This window comes from Monopterus albus, unplaced genomic scaffold, assembly GCF_001952655.1.
Source record: "Monopterus albus unplaced genomic scaffold, M_albus_1.0 scaffold96.1, whole genome shotgun sequence".
Classification (NCBI taxonomy): domain Eukaryota; kingdom Metazoa; phylum Chordata; class Actinopteri; order Synbranchiformes; family Synbranchidae; genus Monopterus; species Monopterus albus.
In genome coordinates, this window is record NW_018127976.1 from 351,879 (window position 1) to 364,647 (window position 12,769).

A 12,769-nucleotide genomic window follows, 5' to 3' on the forward strand; every position below is an offset into this window, starting at 1 on the left:
GAGCCACCTGATTTAGAATATCCAAACAATGACCATTAAAGTAGTCCATAAATGTCTCACTGTCTGTACAATTCAAAAAGAAACTAGGATCAAACAACAAAGAAAACTTTACAAGTGCATCCTGATTAACAAAGCGTTTTTGAGCCAGCACTTTGCGGACAGAGGGCGTAATGTTATGTAACAAATTGAAACGAACACAATAGTGATCGCTCATTTGCATGTCATCAATACTTAAGTTATCAATGTCCAAGCCTAAGGAAAAAACCAGGTCTAAAGTATGGCCTTTATTATGGGTAGGACTATGAACGTACTGGTGGAAGTTAAAAGATTCCATGAGAACTAAAAAGTCCACCGCCGCCCCACAGGAAGGGTCATCGACATGAAAGTTAAAATCCCCAAGAAGTAAAACACTCTCAGACTTAATGATAGATGATAAAAAGTCAGAAAACTCCTCTATAAACAATCATATAGAACTTGGAGGTCGGTAAATCAAGATACAATAAAATGGGTCAGTGTGTCCAACCTTACTCATTTGAAGCTCAAACGAGCTAAAACTATCCGTGTTCATTAGCCTGCAATGAAAACGGCTCCGGAAAAGGAGCGCAAGACCACCTCCTCGCCGCGAAACCCGCGGGGTCCCAAACACGGAGCAGTCCGGAGGACAAAGTTCGTTCAGGTGGGAGTAGTCTTGCTCCCGCTGCCAGGACACACAAACCACATTTCGAGCACTACTCAGTTTGCAACTCTGATGCTGAGAGCGTGCAGGCACATATTTGTAAGCACTGAATCAGATTTGAGAGCATAATCTCAGCCATACATGTTCTTCTTTCTGAATCTGCGTGCTCACATTTCTCCACTGGGTTTTGTGTGAAATCTGTCCATGCTAAAACTTATGAAGGTGCACAAAACAAGCTGTGAATGGTATTCAGTTTGCAAATCAGAATTTGCAAGTGCAAAGACAGAACTGTAAGAGCAGGAAAAGAATCATGAGCGTAATGGATGATTTCAGCAAGCAGCCTCACTCTCTCTCAAATCTGATTCTGCTCTTACAAATGTGCGCCTATGTGCTCTCAATAGCTGAGCTGCAAAGTGAGCAGCACTTGAAATGTGGTTAGAGTGCTTTCAAACATTTTGGCAGGGATTTACTTGTATAGCTAACTATAGCTAACTAGGAATGAGTCTGAAAATAACAGGAGAGACAGGAATGGTATTTTTCACCACAGTATTTACTACCCAGTGTTCTCAAGGTCATCTTGAGAAGTATGTCCTCATGCAACACTGGTGCATAAAGCTATGTGAAAAAGTCCAGATGTATAAAAGTTACCAATTATAGGTGTAAAGCTAAACCGATATGAATTGGAAAATCGATACAAGAGTCAGATTAATGGCTGCTTCGGTTGAAAACAGATTTGAACTAAATGAGTTTTAAAACAGTCTAAAACCAATATGGACAAAGAAACTGATCTTTGGCAAGTTTTCTGTTACCTCTTGGTAAGTGTGTCCTAGTGTGTCTCTTTCATGTGTGAGTATGCCAAGTCAATAACTGAAGCTATAATCTGTTTCATTTGCAAGGGCACGCCTGTGTTGATGAACATGTGGGATTTGGACAAATGACAGTGACTCTGAAGCTGAGGCACACAACAAACAGTGAGCAGGATTCAAGGTAAAAATGCATCCAGCTCTGTATGATAAGGTGAAACAGCAGCTGAAGGTTTACTGTTCACCAGTGCCCACTGTTTACTGTTGTTTAAAAGAGTAGATATCATGTTTTATCTATTTGGTTTTGCTGCTTGAAATACAAAACTGCTTTGAGGAAATACTAATTTTATACCCCAAACAGATACTTTAAAAAGCCCATGGCATTCTTTTCCTTGCTTTCTGATTTATCTACAATGTTAAAACAGTGAATTATCATCTTAGGCATGACCTAAAGCTCAAAAAATGAGGTGTACATACAGTGTGTTCTAGTACTTCTATCCAGAAGCAACTTAGTTTATACATGCCTTGCAAACTCTCACTTGCGAGACTTTTTCAGCAACATAAAGTTCTTGAAATACAAAACTGCTTTGAGGAAATACTAATTTTATACCCCAAACAGATACTTTAAAAAGCCCATGGCATTCTTTTCCTTGCTTTCTGATTTATCTACAATGTTAAAACAGTGAATTATCATCTTAGGCATGACCTAAAGCTCAAAAAATGAGGTGTACATACAGTGTGTTCTAGTACTTCTATCCAGAAGCAACTTAGTTTATACATGCCTTGCAAACTCTCACTTGCGAGACTTTTTCAGCAACATAAAGTTAGGTTACTGCATGTCCAGGAATGTTCCTGTACAGGGACTCGCTGTTTTACCTGACTGGGTCTAATCTAAAACAGCCCGCCAGTGAAGCCCCTGCAACGGTGAATGATCAGCTCATCAATGCTAGATTACCCCATACCACAGTACCTGTTTGTTTTGACTGCTTGAGGCCAGTGTGTCTGCTGCATGTGATGTGTTGTGGATTAACAAACCATGATGTTATTGTCGGTGCTACGCTACCTGTTGGAATAATTTCACTACTTTGGGACTGTGTGGTCGTGTGGGGGAGAACGCAGTGACCACCGGTTGGATTTACCGACTTTGGCACTACTTGACAGAGAGTGATGCTTCCACTACATGGTGGGACTTAATGGTAAGTTAAAAAATAAAAGATAAACACGTTGCATGTCTGTTAATGCCTTGTTTCTATAATGTTAGAGAAAACTGTTGTAAGACTGGAGAAGATACTATGTCTACATTATGCCAGTTAAAATATGGGGTTTCTCAATTACCTGCTTTGTTTAGAGTGTTACACATCTCTTTTCATCGGTACATATACCACTGTTTGCCTATCGATGGAGGAGAAGTTCAAATAATAATGCTGTCACGGTTTGTCATGCTGTCCACTTTCACATTCTGCATCAAACATGTTAGGTAGGATTTGAGGTATTGTCACTGTAAAAACATAGCTTATTTATAAGTGTTGTTTGTTCCCTCATCGAGATGTGTTTCCCCTGTTCAAAACTCAGTTTCCTGTAGCGCCTCCCCTCAGTAGTTGTAGTGGTTAGGATAACGTTAGGAATCAGGTTAGCGGAAACACATCTAGATGGGGAAACAGATTTCAACAAAACGTTGGCAACAGGAGCATGTGCATTTTTAACAATGTTCAGGTCAGGTAACTGGTTAGGCCATTCCAAAAGCTTCAGCTTGTGTATTTCAAATTAGTTATATGGTGGATTTTGAGGTGTGCTTTGGAGTGCTTCACATCTCAATCCAGAATCTGATCGTATTTAGTGAAATCCATTCTTCCTTCTGTGCCACAAGCTGCCACACAACCCTAAAGCTCAGTGTAGATGGCAAGATGGTCTAGTCATCAAATGCTGCCCCTTTATTTCTCCAGACACACCTTTGTGTTCAAAGAGCTTGGTTTTATCTTCATCTGTCCACAGCATCTTTTTCCAAAATTACTCTGGCAGATCCAGAGATTGAGGCTGATGATCAATGAGATTATTTGGTAGTATGTAATTGATTGTACGTGCCTACCTGGAGGCTGCTGTGGCCATGAATACTGCTGCCAGTCCTGGAGAATGTAGGTAAAACGGATGGCAATGTTGACTGGAGGTAAATGGGACAGGGTACAATCCTGACGAGAGAAATATCAGAAAAAAAGAAGCTGTTGTATGGTTAACATTATCTCTGTACAAACTCTCTCTCCTGTTTTTACTTGGAAAAAGATGACACCTTTGCATCTCGTGCTGCCTTATGATTTTGGTGCTCCGAGAAATAGCCCAGGTCATGTTATTGTTTTGTATCTTTGTTAAATCTTTTAAAATATCAAATAAAGTGCTCTAGGATTTTTAATAGAAATTGTTTAAAATTGTAAATAAATTTAGGTGGAAGCCAACTCTTGGTGTAGCGGGTTTGTGGTGCAAACCAAGACCCTCCTTTTCAAGTGATCTTAGGACAGTGGCTTGGTCAGCACCTGCATGAATCAACATCCATATCACCCCTTGACAGTTTTCACACCAGCCTAAACAAAATGGATCAAACTGTTAAATCACAGTTGAAAATACACAAAAATCATATCACATGCAGTTGGAAAGACAAGCTCATTGTTTGTTCATGCATAATTGAGCACTGGTTAAAGCCAGGTGATAAATAACTATTTTGTGTCTGCCTTCATATCACTTACTATCTTCGACTTGAAGATGTCAAGCAGGCCAGACAGGTGGTTGTACTGGCTTGGCACCTTGCGGAGGTGAACCATCTCAAAGTCAGTGCGCACACCTGGTCCCTGGCACTCACCAGCATACATCCGCCTCCACTTCTGCTGGATCTGCACAAACATGGGCACCTGGCTGTATGAACAAAATAAACAGGAGAAGGCATTACTAGAAAAAAATGTGTGGGTGTTGGCTTTATCACTTGAATACTGCTCACATCCAGCTGCGGGTTCTCGTAGCCAGCTCAATGCTCTGATGCTACATGGCACCAGGTGAAGCACAGCATGACAGTTCTTTGTGGAATATGACCAGGATCGTGTAATCACCCTCCATATTTACAGGCACACACTGCCTTGTTTATATGTGAGGCTGACTTTCACTGATCTGCTCAACATTTGCTGGAGAGAGTGGGACCTGCTGACCGATTTTCCAGACATAGGAAATACGTGTCCACAGATGAGAATGTCCGCAGGTGTGTAACTATAACTAATGAATTTGCAGAATTTGTTCAAAAACAACCAAAGGTATAGCTGCTGCCAAAGGGGCTTCTACAAAGTACTGAACTAAGGGTCTGAATACTTTTAAGATACCGTTTACTCCAATTCACCTAGATTTTTGGACTTTGTGCTGCTGCACATACATGAGTCAAAAGTATCAGGTGAACATTTATGATGCCATAATCGTGTGAAAACCACCCACTGCCTCGAATGCTGAAGGTGACTCACCAGCCGGTGTTGGCCAGAGAAATGGAGAGGGAGCTGAGAAGCAGATTGCATTTGGACTCGCTAATGATGGCCTCACAGTTGGTTCCAGGGCTGATGACCACAAACTCTCGTATACCATACCTGTCAGCACAGATGCAGTTAGACCATGCACATCAGTATCACATTTCTCTCTGCTTTACTACCTCTGAAGTGTGGTATATTCATATATCTAGTGGATTTTTACTTATAACAGAGTATTTGTACACCAGGGTATTTCTCCTTTTTCTTAAATAAAGGATCCGAGTACTTCTTCCACCACTGGCATTTACAGCTACCTAGGTTAGAACAGTGAATGTACATATACTGACGGGGTATCTGCAGAACCTGATTTCTCAGAGTAACCTGCTTTATCTTTGCCTGTAATCAATGAGTGAACTCACCATCTAACCAGGCAGTGAGCTCGAGGAGGGAAATCATTGTTCATGCACAGAAGGTCCTGCATTGCCAAGGGGAAGGCATCTGGACACAAGAATGAAAGTTGTGTCAAACACAAATCGTTGGAAGGATTAACTCAGCTCCCTAACTGCACTCTGAAAACGGAAACACTAAATCAAATACAGTTCTAAAACAATGCTATTAACTACATCAGGTACTGTCCACATAGTAGTGCGCTCAGATATAGTTATACCTTCTTCAAACTTGTCCTTCCCATCATTCTTCTCATAAGCTTGTTTCAGGAAGTAATGAGTTATGTAGAACTTAAAGTCAGCAAAATGTATGTCCTGGGACTTCTCCCCCCAGGTGCCACTGGTGTATTCACCCTGTGTTCACATAACACAGCATCATAACAAAGTGCAGGTACAGAACCTACTGGTGACATAAGTCTACACTGGTATTATTCAGCTGAAAGGTTAAGGTTAAGGCTTAATTAGAGCTGAATACCTTCTCTGGGGACAGCTTTCCTGCAGAGCTGCCAATCAGCTTCCAGTCATTCAGCACTTCCTCAACCCTAGACACAAAACTTTAGGTAGAAAACATGAGTTCTACTGTAAGCATCAGAGATAAGTTCGACATACAGTACATACTGTAGGTTATTAGGAGATGCACTGAAACCTGACTTTTATTAAGGACAACAACACTGGCTATGCACTAATTTAGCAGTGAACTAAATAGCCCATTAATTGATTGTAAAAAAAAAAATAAAAATTTACAAAAAGTCAGGAATTTAAACAAGCTATTAATCATTTAAGTCATTAACCAAGTGGGAAAACCAAAAATTTTCTGATTCCAACACATCAAATGTGAATATTTGGAACTTTTCAGTATTACGTCATAGTGAATTGAATGTTATATGTTACATAAATTTTGTGAGCGCGTTTTAGATCCCTGTGTGATCTCAGTCTCACGTGACAACAATTTTGCCGTGTTTGCATTAGCAAGGAGGTGCCTTGCATAAAACCAACCGCTCCTAAGCTACATTAGTCAATAACCGCAACTAATAACCGCTAAGTGATTCATTACTGTCTCAACTGTTATTCGGCACTAGGACAAACAGCTCAACATTCGAAAAAAGGTTGCAGGAAAGCCGAGAATACCTTTCACAATGTCAAACATGTCAGATTAGGTTTTAAATCAGTTTTCTCTTCCTGCCTACAGCTTGTCAGGTGATGTAACGCATTCCAGATATTGGTTAACACAGCTTATCAAGGAAAAGGAAGCGCTTGATTTGATGCAAGGCTTCTCTCTGCTATTGCAAACACGGTATAGCCATTGTCATGTGAGATAGATTACACAGGGATCTGAATCACACTTACAAAACGATTTATCGTGCAGCCATACTAAATATCAAACATGAAGTTACAACAGTGACACTGGGCCTCAACACCATCAGTAAGGTGCATTTATATCTCGTGTCAGCAAACATATTTTACATGTTGGCTTTTTCAACAATGCATTTAATTATAGCACTGTAAGGTATTACATAGTAAACTCTACAATGAATGCACCACTTTTGAACAATAGTTTGCCAACTTGAATAACAACAAGCAGGCTTCTTGGACTTTTACTGCTGCATAAGAAACTAAAAAATTGAAATCAGAGAGGTGTTATACAAACCACCAGGTATCACTGTACTTAATTTGAAGCTTTCTTTGCTTGGCACAAATAGAAACAAAGCCCCAAAGCTTCATGTCCAACACAACTATGTGTTTTAAAAAGATGTTTTTATGTACATGTATAAAAGTAATTCTGATACATTTTTAAGGTGTGCAAATGTATGAAAAGCTGCTATTGCAACATGACAAAAAATTAACCAGCTCTCATTTTCAGGCTGTAAGCACAGGTTGTGAAGATTACTTACACCACTAACAAAGTTATAGTGGTGATGAAATATTGGGCAGAAAATAAAGATTAACTAGAAAATTGCGTTTTCTTAAGAAAATGTGTATAGATGCTGAGTGCTGAAAGATGCTGAATCAGCATCCATACAATAATAATAAAGACCAGGAAAACAAGGTATGGATGCTGAGGCAGCATCCATACAATTAAGACCAGGAAAACAAGGTATGGATGCTGAGGCAGCATCCATACAATTAAGACCAGGAAAACAAGGTATGGATGCTGAGGCAGCATCCATACAATTAAGACCAGGAAAACAAGGTATGGATGCTGACTCAGCATCCATACAATAATAAATAATTGGATAACATAGTATGGATGCTGAATCAGCATCCATACAATAAATAGTATTATATTCAGTACAAATCGTAGCTGTGACATTTTGTATGTCCTACTGATTTGACTACAGCTCCTTGTCTCCTCCACTTGCTCTCATCCACATTCCAAGCAAAGCAAAACTCATCTCCAGCTAGCATAGTGATGATCTGGCTGTTTACTTCAGGCTCCAGCATGACATGTTTTTTTTTTCTTTTTTTTTTTTAGATCTGACTAATATGGGCTTTTTTTGTGCTGATATAATATGACATTGAATATGACACACTATGGCATCACATTTCTGCCACAATAAGAAAAAAAGTTGCATAGTTTCTTTTGATATCATAAAGCATTTAGATTACCAGTATCCTTTTCACATTACAATGAAATCAGATCAAATCAAATGAAACAAATTTTCATGTTATAAGGACATATTTTTCATTCAATCTCTAATCTGTGAAGCCGCTAAAATGTCAAAGTGGGAACTGCTAATGTGTTTCTTTGCAATACTATTATTAAACTAGAATCACCACTTCAAGGTTGTATGCCTCTGCCAACCAGTCAAATTCACGAGTATGGGTCACTGACCTTGACCTTTGACCACCAAAATCTAATCAGTTCATTACTGAGTCGAAGTGGACACAAAAAATTCCCTCAAGTTGGTCCTTAAATACCACATTCACAAGAATGGGCTGTACAGACAGACAGACAGACAGATGAACAGACGGACAACCTGAGAACATAACGCCTCTGATCGGGGCTATTGCCAGCACAGAGGCATAAAAATTGAGATGTCCCCAAACATTTGAACAGTAGTGTATATACCAGGAGATGTGTGTGTCCAGTGAACTGATATGATTGTGCTGGCTGTGCACTGTGATGACGCTGCTCTGACATTCCTGATGTGTACACTAGCAAGTTCGCAATTCATGTCATGTGCAAAATACAGGATTCAAACCTTCAACGTCTGGATTAATTATACTTTCTCAGCAAATGCTAGTACACTAGGGGCTGTAAAGACAAGCCACAATAGCAGCTATAGCTGCAGATACAGTATATCCACACCCATAGAAACAGACACAGCTGCAGCAACCCCAACAGTTGCAGCGGTAAATGGACTTATATTTGTATGCCGCTTTTCCATGCATTGCAGCACACTCAAAACACTTTCAAACTATTTGGCCATTCACACTCCCAAACACACACACATTCACACACTGGTGTCATCACCAGGAGAAACTGGGGGTTCAGTGTCTTGCTCAAGGACACTTCGACATGTGGACTGGACAAGCCGGGAATCGAACCACTAATCTTCAGTTTAGGAGACGACCCACTCTACCTCCTGAGACACAATTGTTAACCATACTGTCAAAGCTTGGCAACACTACTAAACAACAAATGCATAATGGCCAACACACAAAGCTGCTCCCACAGATTAGAGGGAATGCAAAAACTATCACATCGCTGTCAATATCTGTTTTTAATCACAGAACATACTGAACATATCTCATTTAAACAAGACACTTTGTAGGAAACTGTTGTTTCTTCTTTCCTACCTTACTGATTAACTCACAAGGTTTGTCCTTGTCTTTAGGGTGAACCACTGGAGTAAACTACATGAACTAGCTTCACCTAGAACAGCTCCAACAGAAAAATGCTAAAAAAAAATTGCAGCAGTGCGCATTAACAATTTCATTTTGTCACATAACATTTTACAGGACAATCAGTATTTCTACCATACCTTTTTACCTAATGTAAACTTAAACAAGAAAAAGACAAACATTCGTCATTTGGTCTATAAGGTTAGTTCATTAATGATGAAAATGCCATAATAGCATAAATTCGCTATAGCTAACATGACAGAATACAATATAAGGTGAGCTTACTTTGTGTATGAGTGTGCATGCGTCATGTTGGCAGCTCGCCCCAGCTCTGTGACTCTCAGGTATTATGGACATAAGAGTCAGAGAGCTGAGCCACTGTGAGCGTTCGAACATTTTAACCCCATACTGTCGTTTCATAACATTGCCCAAAAATCTGAAGGTACTCTTCTAATGATACAGAATAAAAAATCGTCCAGGAAAAGTACACATTTTGTCTGTTTTCTGACAAATTCATATTTTCCTAAGGTACTGTAATGACCCCTGACGTGGATCGTCACCGTATGTAATTCCTTGTGTAATACATGAGAGTATTACATACATACTGTACCTTAGAATCACCGAGCTGGGACTAGCTGACAGCAAGACGCTGCCTAGCAACAGCTTGCATACACTCGAGTGTATGCAATAAGTGACAAGGGAGTCACACGCTTGGTCTAGACGCTGACATATTGATTACTACTAATAATATCAACTATAACTTGTGTATTATAGTTATAGGCTAATATTAAACTAGGAACTGTAACGTTAGTCGTTGATGGTGAGCTCGCCTACCGTTCCCACTCTGATGCGGTGGTAAAATCGGTGATCTCAAACACTTCTGACTCGGGCTGGAAGAGACAGACACAGGTTCAGATTGAACAGAAATTCACGTATGCTGTTATCAGTTGCGCGCTTAGACAACTACGCTGAACTCCTGTATTAAGTTATTTGACTAAAGAAACCTTTAAATACAGCCATGAAAAAACTCACATCGCTGTCAGCAGCCATGATGTTGTTTTTCTTCCACCACGTCCGGCATCTCATCTTCCTGTTTCCGACCGGCAGTCTAGACGCTGCATTGTGTATCATTGCCCCCTACCGTGCAAAGCTCACATCAAGAGTCGTTCTGCAACTGTCACAAACACGAACAAGATTCACAATCGCAGTTAAACTGGGATAGAACACATGTAACAAATAATTACAAGCACAGTCCTTTTTGGGAATTTGCTAGGTCTGAATCAGAATCTTTATTGACAAGTATGTTAAAATACAAGGAATTTGACCCCAGTTCAGTGGTGCCCAATGTGCATTCAAATAAAATCAAATAAAATTAATAAGTAAAGTCAAAGAGACAAAAGCAACAACCTACTGATAAATATATGTACATATATACAAGATTCAAAAACAGCTATTAAGTGTGATGTCCAGGATGTGAGAGGTCTGCAGAAACTCTTCGCTGCCTTTAACTTGACCACATGAGGTGTACAGGTCCTCCATGGAGGACAGCCTGGCACTGGTGATTCTTTCTGCAGTCCTGACTGTCCACTGGAGTATGTTCCTGTTCTGTTTGGTTGCTGTGCCAAACCAGACAGTGATAGAAGAGCAGAGAACAGAATTGATGATTCCTGTGTAGAACTGTATCAGCAGCTCCTGGGGTAGATTAAACTTCCTGAGTTGGTGCAGGAAGTACATCCTCTGCTGTGCCTTCTTGGTGATGGTGCTGATTTTGGATGTTCACTTCAAGTCCTGTAAGATAGTGGAGCCCAGGAACTTGTAGATCTTCACGTCCAATACAGTGCTGTTGAGTATGGTGAGGGGAGCTCCCCCTAACTGTCATCTCCACTGATTGTGTGGATGCTGTAAAGCATCCACACTATGCTCTTCTGTTCTTTATTTATTGTATGGATGCTGATTCAGCATCCATACATAGGAAAATGTTCACATATTAATAAGTTCAGTATACTTTCAGCTAGAAAAGCCATTCTGGTATCAAAATGTTCAGGTTTTTCAAGACATTATAGCATGTATTCAACTTTTTTTAAAAACGTTCATAGTTTTCAGCATTTATTCTGACAATTTTGCCCCATTCAAATGAATGGGAAAATTCTACTTCAGCATAATTTCAGCTATCAAAATGTTCAGGTCTTCAAAGACATTCATGCTTCTATTCAGAAGTTGTCTAAACTTCATACTTTAGAAATATTTATCTTTATTTTGAAACTTTTTCACCATTCAAAAGAATGGGAAAATTCTACTTCAGCATACTTTCAACTATCAAAAGGTTCAGCTCTTCAAGGGCATTCATGCTTCTATTCAGAATTTTTCTAAACTTCATACTTTTGTAATATTTAGCTTTATTTTGAAAATCTTGCCCCTTTCAAATGAATAGGGAAATTCTACTTCAGCATACTTTCAGGTATCAAAATGTTCAGCTCTCCAAGTACATTCATGCTTCTCTTCAGAATTTTTCTAAATCTCATACCTTTGAAATATTTATTTTTATTTTGAAAATTTGCAACTCAGGCCACCCATTGATCAGTGCACCTCAAGATCAAGATCAGGGTGCCAGAGAGATGCACACAGACACATACCTGGTCTAGGTCACATATCAGCAAGCAAGCGCAGGCAGGGGTTGACCTACTCACACCAAATGACCAATAGGATCATGAACTATTGAAGGATGCATCCCTGTTCAGGGTGGAGCAGCCTAAGAAGATAAATGTGTTGTAAAAACTTAAGTCAGGATTCAGAAGCAGGTTTTCCTGCGGGAGCTCTGTCTCTCTGAATCCAGTGCTGTAATACCTACCAGTGATCAGGCTTTCAGTAAACTTTCTGTTGATCTTAAACAGTCCTCTCCTGTCTTCACTTCTCGTGCTTCCAATAAAACAATTGGGTTCATTTCTAACAGTCCTATTGGACTATTTTCACATCTTAATAAGCTCAGCATACCTTCAGCTAGAAAAGCCATTCAGGTATCAAAATGTTCAGCTCTTCAAGGCCATTCCTACTTTATTGCATCTCATCCTTCAGATTATTCAACAAAGAACTTCTTCTCATCTTTCAGCTGTTTCAGCAATTGATTTCAGGGATTTTCAGGACAATCTTTCAGCTTTTATTAGCATCCACATGCATTTTTGACAGGAAATGTATTTCTCTAGTTTGAGTATAGTATGTTCAGCTCCTGTTGGTTGCAACTGCATCATCCACTTACCTGATAGGCAATCTGCAGGGGGTCCAGCAAGAGGTCTACAATGTGATCACATGATGTCAGGATGACAGGTTTGTAGTCATTCAGTCCATAGACCTGTAGTGCCATCCAAAGGGGAGGAATTCAAACAGTTTGTGTTCATGATGTGAGGGGTCCCCACTGATGGGGATGGGCATTATGGTGGGGCCTTTGAAGAAGGAATGAACTTCACATAGCTTCAATGATCTGTTGAAGATCAGTGCGAAGATGGGAGCCAG

At 39.9% G+C, this 12,769-nt stretch overlaps 1 protein-coding gene across 3 annotated transcripts in view; it reads right to left on the reverse strand.

The window, feature by feature from the left end:
* Nucleotides 1-10,491, reverse strand: part of rab3gap1 (RAB3 GTPase activating protein subunit 1) — a 42,319-nt gene extending 31,828 nt beyond the window's left edge. Inside the window, exons 1-8 of one of the 3 annotated variants that reach the window (XM_020608902.1) lie at nucleotides 10,295-10,491; nucleotides 10,097-10,152; nucleotides 5,892-5,970; nucleotides 5,638-5,770; nucleotides 5,390-5,468; nucleotides 4,971-5,090; nucleotides 4,215-4,380; nucleotides 3,566-3,665 (exon numbers count right to left, since the gene is read on the reverse strand). In XM_020608902.1, the coding sequence (XP_020464558.1) occupies nucleotides 3,566-3,665; nucleotides 4,215-4,380; nucleotides 4,971-5,090; nucleotides 5,390-5,468; nucleotides 5,638-5,770; nucleotides 5,892-5,970; nucleotides 10,097-10,152; nucleotides 10,295-10,393 (832 nt within the window). In that variant the 5' untranslated portion in view covers nucleotides 10,394-10,491. The remainder of the gene's footprint in view (nucleotides 1-3,565; nucleotides 3,666-4,214; nucleotides 4,381-4,970; nucleotides 5,091-5,389; nucleotides 5,469-5,637; nucleotides 5,771-5,891; nucleotides 5,971-10,096; nucleotides 10,153-10,294) is intronic. The other 2 variants (XM_020608900.1, XM_020608901.1) reach the window with 2 other exon arrangements.
* Nucleotides 10,492-12,769: the final 2,278 nt, after the last annotated feature.